Source organism: Xyrauchen texanus, chromosome 9 (genome assembly GCF_025860055.1).
Source record: "Xyrauchen texanus isolate HMW12.3.18 chromosome 9, RBS_HiC_50CHRs, whole genome shotgun sequence".
Lineage (NCBI taxonomy): Eukaryota > Metazoa > Chordata > Actinopteri > Cypriniformes > Catostomidae > Xyrauchen > Xyrauchen texanus.
In genome coordinates, this window is record NC_068284.1 from 31,010,694 (window position 1) to 31,035,009 (window position 24,316).

Genomic DNA, 24,316 nt, shown 5'->3' on the forward strand with positions numbered 1-24,316 from the left:
TTGAGCAGTAAAAGTTCCATACTTCATATTTTACTATTCAAAATTTGGAATGATGTTACAAATCACATTTTGTACATGACATATTTTTTGGCCATATCTTATTATTGGGAGGGACATGTCTAATTTCATTTCGGCCCTGATCACATTAACAAAGAACATGTTCCACTAATATCTGACAACCAGAAAGTGTCTAAATACAAATTTTATTGTTTTTCTTGAAATGTTTGCTTGTCTCTTTAAGAAAATTGTGCTTTCTTTAAAATCCACTTAGGTGGATATTTTGTTATATAATTTAATGATATTCAGATATTTTTTTGAGTGATTAAAGTGTTCTTATACATTTGGGGCCACTGTATTCTAGCAGTTTTAGAGGGTGTCATTATTATTACCAATATGTTAAATATTACCCACAAATTATTACCTAAAATGCCTTGAAGTGGTCCATTTTGAATATCAGGCTAAAAGCTTTGGATTACCAGTAGATTTTATTAGATTTCAAAAGCATATAGTTAAGGAACCTTTTTGTAGACCCTTTCCACACTAAGCTTTTTAGTGGGATAAGTCAACCAACTGAAGTATTTGAATTGGACAAAACGGCACTTGTATGAGTGATTATAATAGAATCCTCCCATGGGGCATCCTATGGTTTGAAATTATATCTGATCCTTCTATCAACTCTCTTTCATATCTTCTCTCCTCGTCGTCACCCCTCAGGCCCCTCTGTTGAGCTACACAACCCTAAAGATGCCCTATAATGGATTAAGTGTGCCATAAACCATAGAAGCCATATTTGTTTCAAAGGGCTTTGAGGAAGAGAACTCATGGTGTAGGAGGGCACTGTCAGATCTGAATTATCTGAGGAATAATCTTCTAAAGGATTAAAGCCTGATACAAAATATACTGTACATGCTTCATTCCAGGCCAAAGGAGAAATTAAAAGGCCTCGATAGTTCTCTGTACTAAGTCATTCATATGACCTTTTTACCACAGGGTGATTACACTTTAAGAAAGCATTTAACACATTCAAATAAACGCTCTGTTAGATGAATAGAGTCTAGGGCTGTCGGCAAAAGCATTGAGTCCACTTATACTGATTGGCCAAAATATGTGTCCTTCTACACATACAATAAGAATGCCATATGAGTAGGATGTCTGAAAACGTCTAGGTTACGGATGTAACCTCCGTTCCCTGATGGAGGGAACGAGACGTTGTGTCGGAGAAACGACACTAGGGGTCTCTCTTGAGCACCGAATATACCTCTGATCTATGAAAAAAGGCCAATGAGAAATTGGCAGCCAGTATTTGCATACCCCGCCCCAGGACATACGGGTATAAAGGCGAGGAAATACTACAGTTCATTCAGGATTTTTCTGAGGAGCCGGAAATGGTTCTGGCCACTACAGCGTTTCAGCGAGGGGGAGTTGCTACAACACTGCGACCGGAGGGCAGCCGGAACTGCCTAAGAAAGCGCGGTGGTTTCCGGGGCATAAGTGGAGCGCAACAGCCCTATCCACTGGGGGAATCGCCGCGTACCTGCGGGCCACTCCGCCGTCGAGGGTAGCGAGAGCGGATGAGCACGTGGTTTTGTGATGTCGTGTGGTGAAAGGTGCCCTCCAAAATGATTTTTACATGTATGTATCACAGCAGTTTCTTGGTGAAATACACACAAGAGACACTACAACTACAATGGCTTTTATTCCCTTTCACACAAATCACTAGTAAAACGGCAGATTATAAATGAATAAAAATTTACTTTTTACTCTGTTCCACACAGAATGCTATCTAACGATATCTAAACACTTTTACTATAATACATGACTTGTCAGGCGATATATTTGAACTAAAGCTGTCAGAATGAATGCGTTAACGCATGCGATTAATAAATAAATTTAAGGCATTATTTTCTCTTAATCGCGATTATTTTGCCTCGATTATGGCAAAAATCATAATCACGATTATTTTGGTAAATATTGAGATCACGATTATTTAACACAATTACTCATTGACTTAGGAAACATCATGCATTTATTGAACTTCTTTAAAAATATTTTTAACAGTTTTCCTTGAACTTGAAATGTAAACTGCACTCGGTAGGAGAGGATGCTAATGTCATATGCTAATTATTTTATGTTATACGTATGGTAGTCAAATAAAGGACATACTCCATCACCATCATTTACAGCAGGGGTGCATGCACTTCTATGAAATGAAATTTATTGCAGCAAGATCTACCATGTAAAATAAAGGCTATATATTATCACAATACCAAAATTTCAGTAGTCCGTAGTGGTTTAAAGTTGTTAAGTAATTATTCAAGACTAGTAAACAGTCAGTAATAAAATAACAATAAAAAAACAGCAATAGATTAAAAATCATTTAACAAGTTAAGACAATTCAGTGCTTTTTTAACAGCTTTAATATTTTTTAACAGCAGTTTCAAGTATTGAAGTAAACGTTCAGAATGAAATGCAACTCAAAACTACTACTGGTCTTCACTGTATGATTATAATACATTAATACTTTTTAAAGCTACTAAAGTTACCTAGTCAAGAGCAGTGAGCATTTTCTCATTTTCTTGTTATGGTTGTTTGATTATTATAATGACACACTAGACGGCAGCAGGTTTATTAGTACATTTATACATACAAGTCTGACATTTTAATACAAATCTGCTTTTTTCTCAGTTGTTTACGTTCCCTTTAGACATCACTTTCTGTGTTTACATGAATACCTCACCAAGATGGGCATGTAGGCGTAATTTTGAAATGTATTTCACTGTTCAGGCATGCATTAGCGTGAACATTTTCTGAAAACACGTGCATGTTCAGCACACACACATACACCGCCTTTCAATCAAAAAGGGTGCAGCTGTTACTAGATCACTAGTGAATTAAAAAATGACATGCTCTGGATTATTTTCAACAGCAGAATAAGAAGAAATTTCAAATAAGTCACACAGGCCTAGGCTATCACATAAATAGCCAGTTATATTTTCGATATTGACATTTAAATTAGTCTGGTTGACCAGTAGGGCAAGTAAAATTCTCTTTCACTTGCCCCTTCAGAAATCCACTTGTCCTGGACAAGTTTTAATGTTGAGCCCTGATTATTGTATTCAACATTCTCCGATAACACATTTTTCTTCAGCAGTATAGCTCCTAAAGTAAATGTAAGCTGTTTTAAAGGAGTTTTAATATTTTTTTGGAAAACAAGCCAAAAAAGACAAATAATAAATGTATTTTGTTCCAGTGTATAAAGGGCTAAGACAACACTCTCTCACCTTTCTGTTCACTTCGATCCATTTTTAACTTTCTCTTCTAAACCAATTTTCTTCATGATAAGTTTGTGAACACACTGTGAAACATATATTATGATTCACTACATTATAATCTAGCTGAAGCAAATGCACGCAAGTGACAAATGTGCATCAGCCAGGAGAAGATTCAATCTCTTCCGAGGTCACTTCACACAACTCGTAGACATGGCACTGAACTGCACAGAGAAATGCCAGTTTATTTTCAACTTTATTGTCATTGTGCAGAGTACAGGTACAAAGCCAATGAAATGCAGATGTTTTCACATATCCCATCTAAGCTGGGTTCACAGCGCCCTTGGAGCAGATAGGGTCAACAGTGGTATCTTGGCAGTGCTGGGGCTTGAACCCCCAACCTTTCGGTCAGTAATCCAGAGTCTAAACAGCTGAGCTCAGCGCTAGTTTTATCTCTATTATTTTGTTTTCATAATCATTGGAAGCCAAAATCGTAAATGAAAATAAAATTATATTAATCACCCAGTCCTACGCACACACCATAAACACAGTACTTTCCTGTCAGTGGTAAAATGATGGAAAAAGGACCTCTTAGCATTATTTGATGTACATAACAAGCCCAGATGGGACTCGTGATAGAAATCAAATATTCACAGAAGCACGGCAAGTCTTATATATCACCAAAATGCAGAATGAGACATTTTTGTATGTAAGCATGGAGTTCAAAGCAGCGTTTTTTGCTGCCGTTGACAGCATCACGATTGTAACAAAGCGGATAGCCACGGTTTACCTGCAGATTAATATTCTAGAGGACAAGAGTTTAAGAGATTTAATGCCTATTGCAATGAAAATGTAACCTATGAGGATACTAGTACTTTCAATTAGTCAAAACTCCCACTTAAACTTTGGGAAATGTATAATGTTACTTGAATTGGTGCTATTTTAGTGCATTCATGTCTTTATACTGTGGTAGGCTTTGTTTGGAAAAGGTAAATAAAGCATTATATTGTTACATTTTCTTTTCTTTTCTAAGATTTAAATAAATACATTTTGATAGGTAAAGAAGTATACCGATTCATCATCCATCAGTATGGGGAAAAAATATGATCTCAGTGATTTGGAGCGTGGCATGATTGTTGGTGCTAGATGGGCTGGTTTGAGGATTTCTGTAACTGTTGATCTACTGGGATTTTCTCACACAACAGTCTCTCGAATTTACTCCGAATGGTGGCTGTGACGTTCTGCGGCGTACTTCGCTTGTGTTTTCTTTCCTCCTTTCATTCATCTTTACTGTCATGATTCTTAGGTTCAGTGAGTGCTTATTCAGCTCGTCAATCATCACTAGCTAACGTGACGACACCCCTCAAAGAACCAATCCGGACTCGACTTCTCTGTATATAACCTGGAAGTGACAAGAGGAAGTGGCTTGTTTATCTCTTGATTGTCTTCGGACTTGTTTTGTGTTAGCCTCTGATGTATTAGTGAAACAACCTTTTTGTTGTTAAATCTTGGTTAATCTGTTGTGAGATTGCTTCGCTTAAATCACTCGTTCAAAAATAACTTCCCGGACTCAGAGAGGAGGGATAGGTTAGCATATCACGTGATCTACACTACACTACGTAGCGTTTGAGTTTGTCTAAAAACACCAGGTAAGGAGCGGGTGTTACCCTCTGTATTTATGATGTTTGTTTATTTAGTGTAGTTTAGGTATTGTTTTCATATTTTAATTTGCTGTTATCTTAGGACTTGAGCCTCGCTCACAGTTATTCACTCCTGTGTCTGGTTTGACTTTGTCTTACTATTTGTACATAATCTGTAAATAATTATTTGTTGTTTCACTATTTGCACTGTAATTACGATTGGGTGCGTTGCTACGATTTGTTACAAAAGAAAAAAATTATAATTGGCAGTAACCCATATCTGTCTCTGCCTGATTCATTCCATCACAGGAGTTATCGGTAACTGAACCTATATTTTTTCATTTTATTCTCTTAATTTAGTTAAAATGTTCACTTATATGTTACATGCTCTTATTCTCCTAGACCGCTAAAAGGAGGTTGTAAGTTACAGTGCCAAAAACAAAAAAATCCAGTGAGTTTCAGTTCTGCGGATGAAAATGCCTTGTTGATGAGAGAAGTCAACAGAGAATCGGCAGACTGGTTTGAACGGCAACTCAGATAACCGCTCAGTACAACTGTGGTAAGAAGAATAGCATCTGATTAATCGCGATTAAAAATATGAATCAACTAACAGCACTAATTTGAACGTTTGCATTACATAAACAGCTATACTTACAAGCTTGTTCAGGCATGATCAAATCGCATAGTAGCTTAAATGACAAAAACGGGGTACTTTTTTAACAATCAAGAAGCAAGTTATTCATTAAATTCAGTGCATCCTATGAAAGCATGGGAATTCGGATGCCATTATGGAACTGTATCTGTGTCTCCTATTTCAAGAGGCCTGCTGGGCTGTGGGTTGGCAGGTGCATCATGGATAAACACCTGGGGTTTGCCTTGGGAAACTGCAGTGTGTGTTGCCAATGACAGCAGTCATATTTACCTACACCAACAAATTTGTGACATAAGGGATACAGAGAAGCAAAAAGCAGTATGTATGGACACAGACACCAATTAAACTGGTAACTACACTACCGGTAAAAAGTTTTGAAACACTTGACTGAAAAGTTTCTCATGATCTGAAGGCATATGCTTAAAAGTTTGAAATTAGTTTTGTAGACAAAAATATAATTGTGCCACCATATTAATTTATTTCATTATAAAACCAAAATTTAATTAATAAAAACGTTTTTGATATTGATGACTTGGACCAAATAATAAAGAAAAGCAGCCAATAAGTGTCCAACATAGATGGGATCTTCCTTAATACTGTTTAAAAAGCATCCCAGGGTGATACCTCAAGAAGCTGGTTGAGAAAATGTCAAGAGAATGTCTGCAAATTCTAGGCAAAGGGTGACTACTTTGAAGATGCTAAAATACAACACAGTTTTTATTTATTTGGGATTTTGTTTAGTCACAACATAATTCCCATAGTTCCATAGTTTTGATGACTTTACTATTATTCTAAAATGTGAAAAAAATAATAATATATATATATATATATATATATATATATATATATATATATATATATATATATATATATATATATATATATATATAAAAATAAAGAATGAATAAGTGTTTCAAAACTATTGACCAGTAGTGTATGCATCCACAAACACACGCTCGTGCTCGCCGCAACCTCATGTTAAAAGACAACAAGCTAAAATGAATCAGGTCATCTGTTACGGCAATCGTCTTCACAGAAACAGTATGGCTGAAGATTCTTCACACACTCACCACCTGAGAGAGTTTAATTCTCAGCAAAAATAAAAAATAAATATGTCATAACTTCCTCATCTTTCCTCACACAAAAGGAGATGTTAGACAGAAAATTTGTCTCAGTCACCACTCACTTTGCATTCTTTTTACATACATTGAAAGTGAATGGTGACTTAGGCAGTCATATAACCTAACATCTCATATGAGCCTGGAACAACATGAAGGTGAGTAAATGATGACAGAATTTCTCATTTTGGGTGAACTGTCCCTTTAAGGTCTTATTAGGTAGGCAAGACAAGCCAATAGTGTGACTCATTCAGAGAAGGAAATGGAATTATTATCCCACTGACAGGAAATGGCAGTCTACACTACAGAGAAGGTCAGTTTGTTTAGCCTAAGCAATGTACTGTCTGGCCATCCACAGAGAAATACAAATCAAATTCAATAACATTTCAAATTTTACTCTAGCACTAAGCAGGTAATGTAATTTTGTTAGGCACTACTCTACTACGCTTTTAGTGTCACACTGACAGATAGAGCTTTGGTGAGATGCGTCTCTAAATAAAAATAAAAGAACACTATATTTTCACATCAATGGCCACTGATGTTTCTGAGGCAGTCTATAAAATTGTTGATAATAGAGGAATGCAAAGAAATGCATTACTGAAACAGCCCTGTAACTATTAGATAAATAGTTTTTGTGTATTGACAGGGTGTGCTGAGTGACTCCAGCAGGTCTCCTAAGCAACCAAATTGGCCGGTTGCTTGGGAGGGTAGAGTCACCTGGGGTAACCTCCTCATGGTCACTTTAATGTATGGTTCTCGCTCTCAGTGGGGTGCATAGTGTGGGCCTCCACATGCGCTATGTCTCAGCGATAACGTGCTCAACAAGCCACGTGATAAGATGCGTGGATTGACGGAGGCAGATGAGATTCGTCCTCCACCACCCGGTTTGATGCTAGTCATTATGCCACTATGATGACTTAGAGCACATTGGGAATTGGGCATTGAAAATAAATTGAAATAATGAAAATAATTTTTGGTGGGGAAAAGATGTCTTAGTGTTGGGTATAAAGCATTAGGGGCTGTTCACACAGAATACATACTTGCATTTAAAAAAAGCTATACACATTTTAAAAAGTTATTTTAAGTTGACACAGCATCATAAAATCACTGCCATTGAAGATTGCAATGGTCAAAGATGTCCATCAAGTGCATGTTTACATAAAAAACAGACACCACAACGCATTCCGTGTTAACAGCCACTTACTGTAATAAGGTTCCTTTTTCCTGTTATGTGGTAATGTGTGTATATAAAGGGAACTCTTCTTTATTTTTTCTGAAATACCACTGCAGTTACTGTCATTAAACATTAATTGTATTACATTTTTGATTTCATCAATGATTAATTAAAATTTTACATTCAACATCCAATAATGAATATTGTTTTGATCATATTAATTGTACTCCCTGTTGTTTGGCTGACATCCATGTGTGGTCTCATTCTACAAACTATTTGGAGTTGTATTCTGACTGTATCGCAAACAACCAAATACAATTTCTGTTTGTTCCTCACACAATCACTATTGTATGGCTTCAGAAGATTTGGAGAATAGTGCACAAGTCATATGGACAAATTTTACTTTAATTATAAGGACAAGAGTGACATTTTTGGTCAGGCTGTTTTGCAGAATGAAAACACTTAACATTTTTTATTTTTTATTTAAACCCATACCAATTTAAAATGTTTAAGATACATTTAAGGTATGCTGAACTATAGGTGTTATGACCTATGCTACAATTTATTTGACTTTATTGGTGTCTAAAGGCTGTTGTGGGTTTTAGAAATAAATTCACAAGTAATATAATGAGTAATGTGATTACTGATTACTGAGTAGTAAGTAAAGGAATCCCATCCCAAATTCTGAAAAACAATAAGTAATTGATTACCTTTTTGGAATAACTTCCACAATACTGCTCGCAAACTAAGATTCAGGCTTTAACAAAGGAGAACAGTTTCTCAGATGGTGAGAGAGGAAGTGTTAAGATTGTCTTGGCACTTTTTGTACCTCACACAACAACAGGAAATAAAACCCATAGAGCAAAGGGCAACATGTCTGCTTGCCAACAGAAGACAGACAATATTAATTTTGAGTAAAAAAAAAAGAACATACTAGAAAACCTTCTCCAGTGTTTTATCCACAGCTATTATACTTGAAGAGACCAGGTCATTCTGAGCTGCATAACCTTCTGCCTGAGTATAATACATAAATACATATGCTTGACAAGGCTCCAGGTCTGTCTAGACATGTACAGCATCTAAGAAATGAACTTTGATATATTATTATTCAGCTGCATTCTAGGACTCCAGACGACACCGTGAAGAAAGACATATATCTCCACTAGAGGAAAAAGCAATTAATCATATGAAGCACAGGTACTGAAAGGCAGCCCTCAAGCTATTGCTGTTTGATTAACTGAGTCTATTCTCTGAAAAGAATAGAAAAAAGCCCACAAAGATAGACATGGCATCTATTAATATGTATGTAAATAGTAACAAATATATTCTAGCATATTTGTAATAAACTCTGGCAAAGGCACAATTATAAAGGATATGAAATTCATATAAAACATGGCCGCAATTTTATTATTTTGCATGTATTATTTCGACTTCAAATGGGGGTTATGATAATATATGTGTCATAAGAAACCTGTATTATGAAGGTGAGATAAAATAATACATCAAATATGATCCTTCAACAGAATCCCACAGGTAGTGATTACCTCAATATTAAATTAGTTACCTGAAGCCAAATTTGTCCATGGCAATGGCAAAATGACGTGGCTGGTCGTAACAGTGGTAGAGGTTCCGGTCGTCCATAGGGATCAGGTCCACGTCACTGAAAATGAAGCAGTTGTATTCCGCATCTTTCAGAGCCTCTGTGTAGCCAACATTAAGAAGCTTGGCCCGATTGAAGGTTTCCTGACCAAGCTGAAAGACAACAGGAAAAAAATAATCAATAGCGAAAAGAAACATACTCATAGTGTGCTTGTAACCATTTTAATTAAAAATATATATCAGTCTTATAGAAATAAAAGACTGTTCACATGAATAAGATTAAAAATAGAAACTCTACATTGCTTTTCCTTTTCAACAAATGATCAGTGAAAGGAGGCACATATTTTCGACCAATACAAATTTAATTTAGAGTTTGGACTACTTTTGGATAACATGGTTGCAAGTAGTAGGTTTACACATTTTCAAAGTGTTAATTAATCATTAAAAAGGGCTTAGCTAGTTTGGGTCAAAAAGTTGGTTTGATACTTCTCTCTTATAATAACTTGGAAACAGGGTTGTGTAGCTTGCAGAATACAGTCATTACAACAGTTTCTGTAAAAATGAACTAAATGGAATGAGACATGGGATTTGAACCTTTAATGCTTTTAAACATGTAACAAGACACATATGTTCAGGAAATGTTAACCACACAAAATGCCTAATTTGGTTTGTTAAAAGCCTATATTTACACAAAATGGGGATGTTAAGTAACATCACAACATTGTGTAGTGTCTAAACTAATAATCCAGTGTAACAATAATCCCATGTAATCCTGTAATCCCTGAGATTTGGACCAATAATCCAAAGGTGTGAACTACTGTCACAAATCCACTGCCTTTTATGACTGGGGATGTGCACTAAAAAAGCATTACCAAAATGATTAAGGATGCACATTACACAAGGCTTTGAAGTCTCACATTCACTGCACATTTGCAGCAGAAAACACAATAAACTGCATTGAATGCAATCACAAGCACCGCTCAAGCAAAACTCTAGATTTAACAAGTCAAGTCTTTAATAGTTTGCCAGGAAATTTACACTAAAAAGGCACCAAACATTACAAATGAGTGCATTTGGGGCATACATTTAAATCAATGCATGCCATTGTGATGCTAACTCCATGTTCTACCAGTTGAGATGCAAAACGAAATAAATACTCACTTCTTGTTAAAATCAATATTAATCCTAACTTTAATTTGCTCAGAAGATCAAAGGAGAAAAGGCACTTCAATATAAGGGAGATAGAGAAAAGGAACGAGTGAGAGCACAGATAAGGCAATATCTTTAAGGAAGCCAAATTGCCTTTTTCTTTAGCAAGTGTGCTCATTAAACATTATTGGACTCATTTTTACTGGTTTAATAAGATCAGTCAAATGCAGCTGTAGATCTGTGGAAACCACACAACTCGCAGATTTACAGCAGGGACATACCCACGATTTAGCATCTCTCATCCAAGAAACCAGCCCACAAAAGAGGAGATACGCTGTCATCAGGAACAGATGGTTTTGGAACAAAAAAGTAATTATTATAGAAAAAGAATCACTGGAACTAAGCAATCATCTGAAAGTTTCAGGTGTGAAGTGTTTGGCTTGTTTTGCATGATTTTAAAGCATCATAAAGTGGGGATGATTATGACACAGGTGTAGTACCCTCCCCTCATTACCCACCTTGCACCTGTTCTAAGTTGTTTACCTCAACAGGGACAATGGCTCATCTGGGGATCATTTCAGAATATAAACCTATTTTATGTACTGTACTTCACCAAAATAAATGAAAACACTAATGCTGGAAGTCTTGAGAGATCACTGCCAAACCAAGCAACTTCCTATTGGTCTACGCAACTAATTTATGTGTCAATGTTCACTTGTGTGTCAACTTAAACCCCAAGGAAATTTTGCATAGAGCAATTATTCACCACCGGAAGTCCATCAGGCAAAATACCTTATAGCACGGATTCCCACTGAGATGACTGGATTCCGCCAGAGGTATTTTGCCATGCAAAGGTAAAAAAAAAAAAAGGACCATGCCTTTAGACTGGTTTAAGCTGTTTTTAGCAGGTTTAAAATAGAATTCAACTGAAGTGCAGTCACAGGTGAGGGTACACTCACTGAGCACTTGAATAAGAACATCTGTACACTAGCAGTGCAAAATAATATTGTATCGTATTGTATCATATGATACGACGCTCACTATACTATACCGTATGCATCGAACAATACATAAACAAACACATTATAGAGTAATTAAAACCAAGCAGTGCAATATTGAGAGCTGTGGAACAGTCTCCTCCCCGGAGAGGCAGTGCTGTGCATTCACAGTAAAACAGCGCAACACACTTACAGTACATAGGAGAGAAGCTCTATGGCAAATGCCATCTGTAGTGGTACAGTTTGTCAAATTTGACAAACAATGGTGTCATGTCCTGGTCCTAAAGTACATCAAACATGTTGTCTTATTTACGCCAACATCACCATGCAAATTGGTGGATTTTGGAGGCAGAAACAGCAGCAGTAAGTTTAGCAGCCACCTTTCCCACCCGACACTGAGCGTGGCATGCACAGTAACAGACTCTTGTGAGTAATAACTCAAACAAAAAACAACTTATTGAAAAAACCGACAATGTAAGAAACCTGTGATTACATGATATTTATAATTATCTGCTTTTGACTTCGAAATGTAAACAGCTTTGTGAACAACACTTGGCATATGTTATAAGCCGGTAATAATGGCGGTAAAGTTTACAAGTGAAACTGGGGGAAGAGGGCAAAATAATTACGTGTGCTGATTGGTTTTTGATCAAACCGCTAAATAATATTGGATTATGTACATATATCGTAAATCCAGATGTTAGATTCCTTTTGAGTTATTTAGTTTTTTTCACCACAAAATAACTTAGAAAGGAGTTTTTCCCTTGCTAAAGTCACTTCAGCTTGTTCACGGGGGGCTTTCAGTCAAGGCATGATTTTCTATGAAGCTGCTTTGAAACTACGTGTATTGTGAAAAGTGCTATACAAATATAAATGACTAGAGTGTAGACAAACTTATAGCAGCCAAATTTCTAAAGAAAAACATGATAATTGTCAGCTCATATTAGTTTTTCTCAACAATCAAACTAAATTAATGTAGTGCTGTTTAAATTGACAGTCAACAAGTTAAAGTTACTCAGACCTCTGTTTTTTGTTGCCAATGTCAGACACTGTTGTGCCATTTATGATTTAAAAGACATTTATGCGGAATCCTTGAATAAGTTTGAGCGAAACATTTGTGGCTGTTCATATCATATTGTATCGTATCTTGAGGCTATGCATCACATAGTAGGCCTATTGTGAAATTTGTGTATCGTTACATGCCTAATATACACCTACTTATTCATGCGAATAACTAATTAGCCAATCATGTGGCAGCATTGAAATTCATAAAATCAGCAGATACGGGTCAGGAGATTCAGTTAATGTTCACATCAACCATCAGAAAAGGGAAAAAAAATTTGATCTCTGTGATTTCAATCCTGGCATAATTGTTGATGCCAGACTGGCTGGTTTGAGTTTTTCTGTAACTTCTAATCACCTGGGATTTTCACACGTCTCTAGAGTTTACTCAAAATGCACCAAAAACAAAAAAACATCCAGTGAGCAGCAGTTCTGTGGATAGAAACGCCTTGTTGATGAGAGAGGTCAATGGAGAATGGTCAGACTGCTTTGAGCTGACAGAAAGGCTACGGTAACTCAGATAAACACTACAATTGTAGCGAGCAGAATCGCATATCACAATGCACTACATGTCAAACCTTAAGGTGGATGGTACTACAACAGCAGAATACCACATCTGGCACTTAATTTGGACCATAGTAATATGGTACTATTATTACTATTTGGAAATAGTAATAAAGTGCTCAGAGAGTGTATATCGGCTATTATATCAGTATATCAGATTTTAGAGACAAAATCATTTCTTTTTAAACCAATATTAATTAAATATAAAGAGTGGCTGGATTTTGCAGTTACTATAGAGAGGAAAATAACCCATTACAAACATAGCCAAAAGTGAAATTTATCTCCTCTGAAGGTTGTTACAAATTGTGGTCAATGACGCAGAGAGAAATCATTCTCAGCACATGCACAGTAAATAAAACAGCCTCCTGCTATCCATCATGTCTGTAGTAAGAACTACGATGGCTTTGTTTCTTAACCCAGACTTAAACCACTGAACTGAAGTCTAAGAGGCACATCAGTCCCCGGCTAGAGTCTCTTATCGCAGCCATGTCAGTTGCTCAATACTTGCACTCCTAAAGGCAATTAGCCCTTTGTTTTATCTGATGATCACAATGATAGCTAATCACAATCCTTTGCTCGCTCTAGGTTATGAGGCAGGATCCTTATAGCTGCACTCTCAAGGCCAATCAGATGAGTCCTACCAGACCATGTTGCTATGGAGACAGATTAGGACCAGGGCTCATCCTGAGAGATTGTATTGTCCTTTTTCTTGTGCAGGTGTGCAAGTGTGTGTAAGCTTGCATTATCAGTCCCCAGCAGGCTGAACATATCATCCAGCATGCTATCGATGGCAGACCTGAAGGCTAGAGGAGGATAGAGGACAAGTAGGAGAGAGGACCAAAAAATAATCAGGAGTGAGCTGAAGCGACCTGAGTCATAGGGAGTTTGTGCGTGAGAGAGATAGAAATTGAGAACGATGGAATTTTGAAGAGGAAAAATAATTTGAACCTTCACTGTCATGAATGTAAAGTGAAAAGGAAAAATTCTGTTGAGCTGAAACAGAAGTAACCACACAGTGGTTCCCAACTAGTGGATCGTGACTCAAAATGGGCTGAACTACAAAAAGCTGTAATAATGCATTAAACCAAAATGAGCTGATAAACAGCATATAACGAACATTAAACACAAAATACAAACACTAAACTCTGTATTCATGCTGTAATATTTATAGTAGCAGCCAGATTGTGTGCATTGGTGGTTTGTGTTTCACGGCACTCACTACAATGCTCATCCTTAATGGTTCCACTGTATAATTTATGAAATGTGAACAAAACAATCATAATGGGAATAGGTAACATTATAGAGATTGAATAGTCATGAGTCATAATGTTTTAAAAGTCTCAAATCGTAAAATACAACAAGCACATTCATTTCATTCACAAGCTACTGTTTTTTTTTTTGCCATCTCAAGTCACTCTGTGAAACTTTTATCAAGATCTGGTATGAACTGTGTTAGGTTGTTTTGTTCTAATCACAATGCTGTGCTCCAAGTAACGATGTGCAATTTTCCAAATTCTGTTTTTGTTTCATTAAGTAATAAGTGAAAATGATTGCTTCCAAGTAACATACATGTTTTTGTTGCGTTTTCGTTTATTGCCTCATGATACATAAACAGAATATAGGTAATGTCATTACTCACAGCAGATGATCCTGAATTAAAACCAGACCCAAAACAATGTAACAAAGTGCAGAGATGTTGAAATAATCCACAAAGAGCAACATCAGCTTGGCTCTAACCTGCTCTCACTCACAGACACACTGTGTGTTTGCATACACACTGTCGGTTGGGGCTGCCCGAGTCTCTGCCTGAAGGAAAGACTCTGCAAGCAGTCAGAGATTATCAGCTGCAAGCAAATAAACCATGGCAAATTTTTGGCAAAATTATCAGCGGTAATTCCATTATCGGCGTGATAGTAATATTTTGATTTTCCCTGTTATCGGCCAATAATATATCGGCTGTGAAATATTGTGCATCCATAATAAATGCTAAATGCAAATAATAAAATGCTATTAACCATCTAATCATGCATACTTCTTTCACATCAACTTTTAATGGGGAGGAGAAAACACTTCCCATATATTTTGTGGCTGATGTCTAAGGCTCTGCATCCAATTAAAAACCTTACCTGTATATATGGTACTTACCATGTTATGTACCATATTCTTAGGTCACTTAAAATTTATTTGTTAATTGGTATAAGCCAGCTAAATTAGACAAATGCCAACATGGACAGGTTGCGTGACATTCCATTATCGTTAAAAAAAATGCATAGTAAAATAATAATAACATATTTTCTGCAGTGAAATACGAGAGCATGAAGCTATTGAAATAAAATTTTGTATAATTATAAATTTTGGTATTTATCACTGTAAAATCTGGGTTCTGAAGCAAAACCAGTTGAGAACCAGTGATTTTGCAGACACTTTAACCCAAAGCTATTCTTATTTTCCCTGGTGCAACCTGGTGTAAGGTGCTTTGCCTAAAGGCACAATGGTGTTGTTTCCAGGCCAGAGGTTGATCTACTGTTCCACAACACACTCAGAAATTATTTTCATGTTAAAGGTAAACTGTATCCCATATAAATGAGGACACTATATATTGCACACCAATGCTAAAGGCACCTCTTTCATGTGCACTAAGTTTTGACAGGATCTCTTATATGCTGAATCATATGCTGTGTTTTGGACTCTGGTCTCCTGAGTGGATAGTGTAGTGAACGGTTGCCGAGATGAGACAGGAGACGTAGGATCTACATGTAGGCTTTAATAAAAATAACAGCCAAAACAACCCCCCCCTTAAGGGGCAACTCCTGACGCCCCAAAGTGGCTGAAGAGGGCAGGAAGATACTGGTGAGGAAGGGGACCCATAAGATGACCAGGTGGAGACCCCCAGGTTAAGGGTTGGGGAAAAGGGGCAGGAGGCCTGGGAGGCGGCCACAGGGTGGGGACTGGGCAGGCAGCGGAGCCGCTGTAAAAGTCACTGGGAGGGCGGCTGAGTCTCTGGGGGAGTGGGCGGAGCTGTGGAAGACTCTGAGGGCAGAGCCTGGAGAGGCTTGACGAAGGCAGGTGGAGCCTGGAGAGGCTCGAGGAGCGAAGCCATGAAAGGCGGAGCCATGGGAGACTCGAGGAGTGAAGCCATGGATGGCGGAGCCGTGGGAGGCTCGACAAGAGCTGGCAGAGACAGGGAAACAACCTCCATGGTCGTGAGCATTTGACGAGACTAGCAAACAACCTCTGTGGTCGTGAGCATGGGCAGAGTCTGGGGAACAACCTCTCTGGTCGTGAGCACCTGGCCTTGCTTGAGAAGCATTTATGTGCAGGCTAGGGCTGGGGCGGTATGGATTTTTTCTAACCGCGGTTGAAAAGCAAGATATTCCCGGTATAGCGGTAAACCGCATTAAATACATTACATTGGATCAGAGAAGTCCCCCCCCGACAGACTTTGGCGCACACATCAGAAGTAAGCTTTTGATAGACAGACTTTAAATATTGTCACCTACATCCGAAGAAAAAAAACGAGCACAATTTTAAATAGTCAAATTTTCATCAAGCAGTAATTTGGCATGAACTAATCACTGTATAGATTTCCTTATTTAAGATTATTCTCAGATACATTCGCATTGAAGATGGGTCAGACATGATTTTGGCCACTTCATTAAGTTTTGTTTTGTAGAAAGCCTTTCTTTAACTTAAAATTTCGTTTTGTATAAATTGTATTTGTATTTTGTATTAATTTTAATCACTGTTTCATTAACTAATTGCCTGGAATTAATAAATAAGAAGCAAATATAGCAGATATATAATCAGCAGCAGGACGTGGAAGCGCCGATGCGATCTCTTCTTGCGTGAGCTCTCTCATAAATGAACCGAAACTTCGGTGGCTAGGCCTACTGCCTCACAGACATGAGAAATAAATAGAAATCTTAAAATGCATTTTAAACAAAATTCAAAACAAAATGATAAAATTTTAGGCTACAGTAGCCTAGTAGTCAGGTTTGCCGATGTGCGTTACTATTTATTTATTTATTTTTATCCCTGTGCGCCAATCGGAAGCGGACTTCACTGCTGATATTCTGGGGATACAACATAGCCAATAGGCTATAGCCTACTAGGGACTTTAGCCTTTAACATATCTTTGCTGCATTGGATCAGTCTCCTTTCTAGAACAGCCAAGAGCTTTCTAGCCTCGCGACAGCAGCGTCTTGCATCGCTCAGACCTTAAAACAGTCAGCGCCGTGGATGCGGTTTTGAAAATTTATCAAAAAGCGTTGGTGCGGACAGATGAGTTTTGTGATGCGGTTCTGGATTAAATAATAATAGCCCATCCGCGCATCTCTAATACAAATGGAATGTTATTATGTGTCATGGAACATTGCGCTCCCCAACTCGCGAAAGGTCGGATTTGCTCCATATTTTGATAAGTTTTGTTTAGAAAACCTTGAATCCATGTAGGCTAATATCATTAGACATAATCCATATCATTAGAATCAATGAATCCATGTCATTAGACACAACGAATCCATGTCATTAGACACAACGTGCACACATGTGCAGGCCAATGTTTTGTTTGTTTTTGTTTTTTTGCGGTGACGACGGTGACAACTCAGACCCGCGGTTGGAGTCACGTGACCGCGGTATTGCGGTAATGCGGTAACCGTCCCAGCCCTAGTGCAGGCTTTAATAAAAATTATGTCAGTCAAACAACAAACAGGAACTCAAAGCAACAACAAACAAGAACCGACAAAGGAATACAAAGCTAAAGGGTATTTCTACAAACAAAAGCTAATGAGGGAATGGAAAACAGGTGAGAACAATCAGGAACAGATGGCAGTGATAAGGGCAGTGCATACTGGGAAATGTAGTCTGGGAAAACACTTCAAAACAAGAGTCCTAGGAAACATGAGGGAGACAGACTGTGACAGATAGACAGCCTGGATATTCATGCTGGCAAAGCTGGTCTTTCCAGCAGGGTTGTTGTGACATATATTTTCTGCTGCTCACAACATTTTGAATATCAGTACAATTTACAGTACTCAAATGACATAACTGCTCTATACAGAAATGCTGTGTCAAGCATCATGCTTAGAACAACTGCTTGATGTTTCTCATTGCTGAGCAACAGAGATCACTGTTAACAGACAGAATGGTAACAATTTTGCTGTTTTGGAAGTTGCTTTGATTTAGGAGAGGGTTGCTCATTACTGTTACTCACTGCCACCTGACAGCTCCTGTGCTATCAGCAAAGCTCAATTAAAACGCTTCTTCAAACATACATTTTTGTCTTATCAATGGCTGTATGAGAGGCTCTGAGCAGAAGGATGAGGCAGCACTAGCATCTGGCCAGGCCAACTAATTTAGGATAATGAAAGGTGCCTATCCAAGCACAGAAAGCCTGCTTAAAGACAAACCTTGGTCGTTTCTGAGAATTCAATTTGAGTGTCTCCATTTCATCAATATCCTGGCATCACAAAGATTTGTATGGAAAACAATCAGACAAAACGAGATATAGCATGGCACTGTTACTTCCTGATCGATTCGGTGGGGTGGATGAAGGCAATGTACTCTCACAGTACATTGTACCTTCCTTCCTTCCTTCTGTACTTTTTTCTTCTTTACTTCCTAAGTTTTCTCCTTCCTTCCACACTTTTTATTTGCTTTCTTTCTCTGTCTTCCTTCCTTCCTTTATTTTCACCTTCTTTTCTCAATTTTTCCTTCCTTCCTTCTTCCTTTCAAAGCAATCTTTATTTGTTTTATTTTCTATTGTTCGTTCATTTCTTTGTCCCATGCATCCTTTTTTCCTCCCTTTCTTTCTCTCTCTTCAGTCCTTCCTTGCTTTCTTTATTATTTGTTCTCTTCCTTCCTTTCTTTCTTTTTTCTTTCTTTATCCATTCCTTTCTTTCTCTCGCTTCATTATTTTCTTCCTTCCTTCCTTGTATCTTCTCTCTCCCCTGCTTTCTTATTTCCCCTCTCTCTCTTCTTTCCTTTCTCACTTTCTTCCTTGTATCTTTTCTCTCTATCCATTCCTTCTTTCCTCACTTTTTTCCATTTTTTTTCTTTTTCACCCTACCTTCCTTCTATCCTTCTTCTCCCAGGCAGATGCAGACAATAATGTCATGGATCAAGCCAATTTATATTCTTTCTCATTCTCACATTAATCCAGAAACATAACATAATAAATGGATGTGATCCTTGTGAAAGTGGCACTTACCTAGAGGTTACATGATGAGGGAAACCATCCAAAATGCTTTGAAACCACTTTGATATCTAAGATTAAAAATAATATTTTTAGGAAATTATTTGAATGTTGAATGAATGAATGTTGCATTTATATAGTGCTTTTTCAGACACTACACTCAAAGCGCTTTACAAAGTTCAATTTATTGTTAGAACAGTAAAAAAAAAAAAAGCTTTTGTAGCCTAATTCTTAATACATTTTTTAAGAATTCCTAAGTAAAACAGTGTAAGTGGCAAAATATCGGTATCAGCATAAAGATGTTTTGTTAAAATCGATAGCGGCCAAATTTTTCATATTGGTGCATTCCTATGTAAGATGGTTTTGGTTATTCTCTTCAGTGCATGAGAGGTCAATGAATTATTGCCTTTCTATCAGTGCACCATTTATATATATATTATCACTGGGCCTACATCAGCCTTGGAGCAGATTAGAGTGAGCCTAATTAGAGTAAGCAACGTTGCGCCCACACTCATGTTGTGTGCCGGACACTAAATCCATATGATATTCTAACGGCCCACACCTGTTGAATTTTGGAATATCTCATTAAAAACAAATCATTCAAACAATGCTTGAGGCTACCTTCCCTCACTGGTCTTCGCAAGCATCAGGATTTTGCTTAAACAAAGGAAAAAGGCATTCTGGACTGAGGTAATGCAAGAGTGAGTCATCTTGTAGGGAGTCATTTTTATTATATATGTCTGCAAATCAAACTTGGTGGTAGGAGTCTCCCTGCTGAAAAGACCAGTGAGTGTTGCTGTCACCAGCATATAATGTGTTTTGGATGCTGTTGTACTAGTGTCTCCATCAGGATTCTTAGCTTAACAAGCAAGTGACCTATGGTCAACAAGGTTACTAACAAGGACAAGCTAGCTAGGCCAGCACTGGTGAACACCATGGCTATGCTGGTCTACCAGGTCGTTTGGGTCCTTGCACCACCATAAGGAATAACGGATTCGACACACACTTTATTGCCTTCAGCAGGGTTGGGCCAGTTCTGGTTGGACAAGCTGTTTAAGATATCTCAACCTGTCCATGGGTGCTACTGAATGAGTCATAGATGGTATTGCTTGCACTCAGCTTACATCAAGGCTATTAGAACACCTGCAGTCAGCTAATAAACCAGATATTTGATGTAAGTCCTCCAGTCAAAGTGAGTTACTGCACTCTTCAGTCTCTACAATAATCTGTGTACTAAGCCCAACAAGGCCTTGCTAATTTGATTTTGATGTGCTGGTATCAGTCCAGTGGTCGAGAATACACGCCACGTTTTTCATTGTTTGTTCTAGGCAACACTGCCACCACAGGGATATCATGGAAGTATTCACAAAAGCAAAATGAGACACTATTAATCATCCTGTGTTTAACATAAAGAACATGGATGTCCAGTCAAATTTCCGTTCCCCTCTGTGTTTTTGTGCTGTTGTGGACTGTAAAGTATATGATAAATTACAAAGCATGACAATATTGCAAGGCAAGAACTGACAAGACACAAGAATAAATCTACTGAGCATTCCCTAACAATCTGCCTCCATTTCTCCAAATCTTCTGGTGAAAAAAGTATGGTGAACCTGCTGAAAAGAGCAGCTTAGACCAGCATGACTTTACATGCTGGTTTAGGATGGTTAATGTTGGTGATTGTTGATTTAGAAAACAAAAATCTCCCTGAAAGCCACAGTAAGTGATATTGCAACAATCAGTCATGGCAATAAACTGTTGACTTTGTTTCACTGACTAAAAGTATAATTTGATTACATTCTCATAAGTTCCACTCAGACATCTAGTATATTTCTTTCTTTACTGAAACGGTTCTGTTCTCAAGTTCAGATTTTGCTTGGCCGGGAAATCTGTGAACCTCTCTCTGAAATGTAATGCAGCAGACAGCAGTTAAGCACATTAAATATGGACAAGTCAAAACTGTATCGTTGCTGTACTTGTCGCATGCCGATAAAACACTAATGATTCAGTTATTCATAGAATTTGCTTATGTTTGGCATTCACAAACTGATAATTGATGCATAAATACATGTATTACATAGCACTTGGTTTTATTATGCTCCTGTTCATGAAGTTTAAAGGACATTCTAAAATGCTTAACATGGTTTAATGTACTAAAAACAGCGTCCAGGTATAAAACTAATTTTATCACGCTTTCTTTGTCCAATGAACTATTTACTGCCAAAACAACGACCCTGTAATTCAAGGAGAAAGATTTTTTTTTTTTTTACTTAAGAGCCATAATCTAAACACAAAGCACAAAGAATGATGTCAAATTCTTTCCATAGAAAACGTTATAAAGTAAAGACTTTACATACAGTGGCCTTTGTTTGAATAAGAATACTGTCTACAAATGAAGAGGTGACACAAGTTTTACATGACGTTATTGTTATCACCAATGCGAATTGTTAAGCCACGTTAAGCATTTTCCTCTGTGGACTTCTAGGAAGGAAAATGTTGAACGTAAAAATCAAAATATAGTCTCTCCTTAAATTACTGTGTCAAAATATAAGTCCTTATTAAAATATAGAATAATACAGAATAATACTGATGATCTCAGAGACCACCAATACAAATATTACATTTAAAGTTTATTTAAAAACTGAATCACCTGTTAAACAAACACGCTAAATATGTTACCAAAAAAGAGCCATATCTGAGTGTAATTATAAATAGATAAAAATAACAAGTGTCACGTTAGACATCTAACAATACAATTCAGACTCTCATCAGAACGGTTCTATTTAAGTCATTAATTAGATTAGTTTTAATTCATTGTTTTAGCTCTCTTTCCATTGTATGGATGCAAGCTGCACTTAACACCCTCCTCCATCCACACCTCCATATCTTGCATGGCAACTTTGCCTTTTGGTTTTCTCTACAACTGTGTCTGTTGATATGTGTTCTAAGACTACAATTGATTGCCAGTTGGAATTCCTATCTTCATTGTACTATTGTGCCTTGTTCTTAAATGAGCAACAAGATATTCAGTATTTGAAGTTTTATTAAGAGTTAATTTGATCTATTATGCAGTGAAGGATTGTACCATTTTGCCTGAATATTTGGAAAAAAATACAATGTTGTAAAATTTCTGGGTGAATCTGTTCTGTTACCCCTGGGGGCGTTTAATTCACTGCTTTCTCTGCACCATCCATGCATGCGGGAAGTTTGCCCAGATCAGAATCATAACGCCAATACCAACAGATGCTTAATTTGTGTACTATCAATAAATTATTCATTCTTTATTCAAGAAAGTATTTTTTGATGGAAGTGGTTCTGACTGAAATTACATAAGTAAATAAAATATATTTTTTCAGGTATTAACCATTAGGCACAACTTGTAAATGAAGTAAAAACAATACCAGGGTAAATGGAAAACATATGCAGAATTTATTTTTTATGCAGTTTGGTACAAAAATAAATAAATACAAATGTAACTATGACAGGATTGCCCCTTGTCATATTGTTCTCCCTTTCTATGACAGCACTAAAATCATTAAAAACATGTGAACTTCTTTCTTTTCCACAGTTTTGTGCTTACATCTCTGTACTCTTTACAAACTTTCACACACATCCATATATAAAGTCAAGACAATTTTATAAATACAGAATTTCTATCATTTTCAGGACACAAAATGTTTGTCTTGACTGACAATTTCCTAAAAATCTTAAACTGTAGATGCAGCTGACCGCAGTAGGCCAACTGCAACTGCTGGTTTTCGTGTTTCATGACATTTTTGCACTTGTGGGTGATATTTCACTTGTTGAGCTTCGATGACGACTAGTCCACCATACAAAGTGACTAACATCCTGTTCTGCAAACACAGGCTCATGTGACAAATTATTTGATCATTAATTAACAAAATGCATTTATGCACTCAAAAACATAATTTAAGATTTACGTAATTCAATTTCATACCAGAAACCCATCAAATTTAATTGAGAAATTTAAAAAATAATAATTTTAAAACCATTTTTGTTTTAGCTATTTCATTTTGTTATTCTTAAACTAATTTTGTGTAAACCTTAAAATTAGGCTTTTTTTTATAATAAATGTCTTGTTAAATTCTATATTGTACAGTGTATATTTTTATTATTGATTTAATTACCATTATTTAGCACCTTTTTTTTAATTATTTTTGTATTGTTATTTGTTAATATTTTATAATTATTATTATCTATTGTAATTCACCCCATGCTATTAGGAATGTAATGGAGGGGAAAATTTATGTAAAATATAATATCATTTTTCCATGTTTAGGCTACATTTTTTCACTTCTCACAGCATCAAGAATATTTTCTGAAATACATGAGCTGGGTTGCGTGTGATCCTCTCTATATTCCTCGCTGGTCTGGCTCCAAGTGCCTCCCTCCCAAGAGACACCCCTGACATGTTATATTGTTCTTCATAATATGTGTAACAGAAAGCTAGCCCTTGATCCACCATAGGAAATCCAAATAAGCAAAGTGTCTGTAGCCATTCATGAGCATGTTAAATTAGTTATTTATGTTTGTGTGTGAGTGCGTGCGTGAGTGTGTGAGAGAGAGTGGCATGGTCTCTATAGAGGTACTAGTGTTGGTACGATTAACCCTTTAATACATATTTTGGGTCTTTAATGACCCGGGACATCAATCCATGCACCCCCTGTACCTCATCCATTTTTTCAGAGTAAAGGCCACATCTCTTTAGTATTCCTCAAACTTTCTCTTTTGTATAGTGAAAAAAAGGGCAAAATTATAAACTGCTTACTTACCAGAGTGAATATGTAGACATGTAATAGTGTCAGCTTTTTTTTTTTGCCCTTTCATAAATCATTTTTTATGATTTTTGTCTCCTCAGGTGTGAATCACCTCAGTATTCA

The 24,316-nt window shown here is 36.9% G+C and overlaps 1 protein-coding gene across 2 annotated transcripts in view; it reads right to left on the reverse strand.

Moving 5' to 3' along the window:
- LOC127648729 (beta-1,4-galactosyltransferase 2-like) overlaps positions 1–24,316 on the reverse strand; it is a 198,933-nt gene that overhangs the window by 38,071 nt on the left and 136,546 nt on the right. For both annotated transcript variants that reach the window (XM_052133457.1, XM_052133458.1), the window contains one exon: positions 9,418–9,605. In XM_052133457.1, the coding sequence (XP_051989417.1) occupies positions 9,418–9,605 (188 nt within the window). The remainder of the gene's footprint in view (positions 1–9,417; positions 9,606–24,316) is intronic.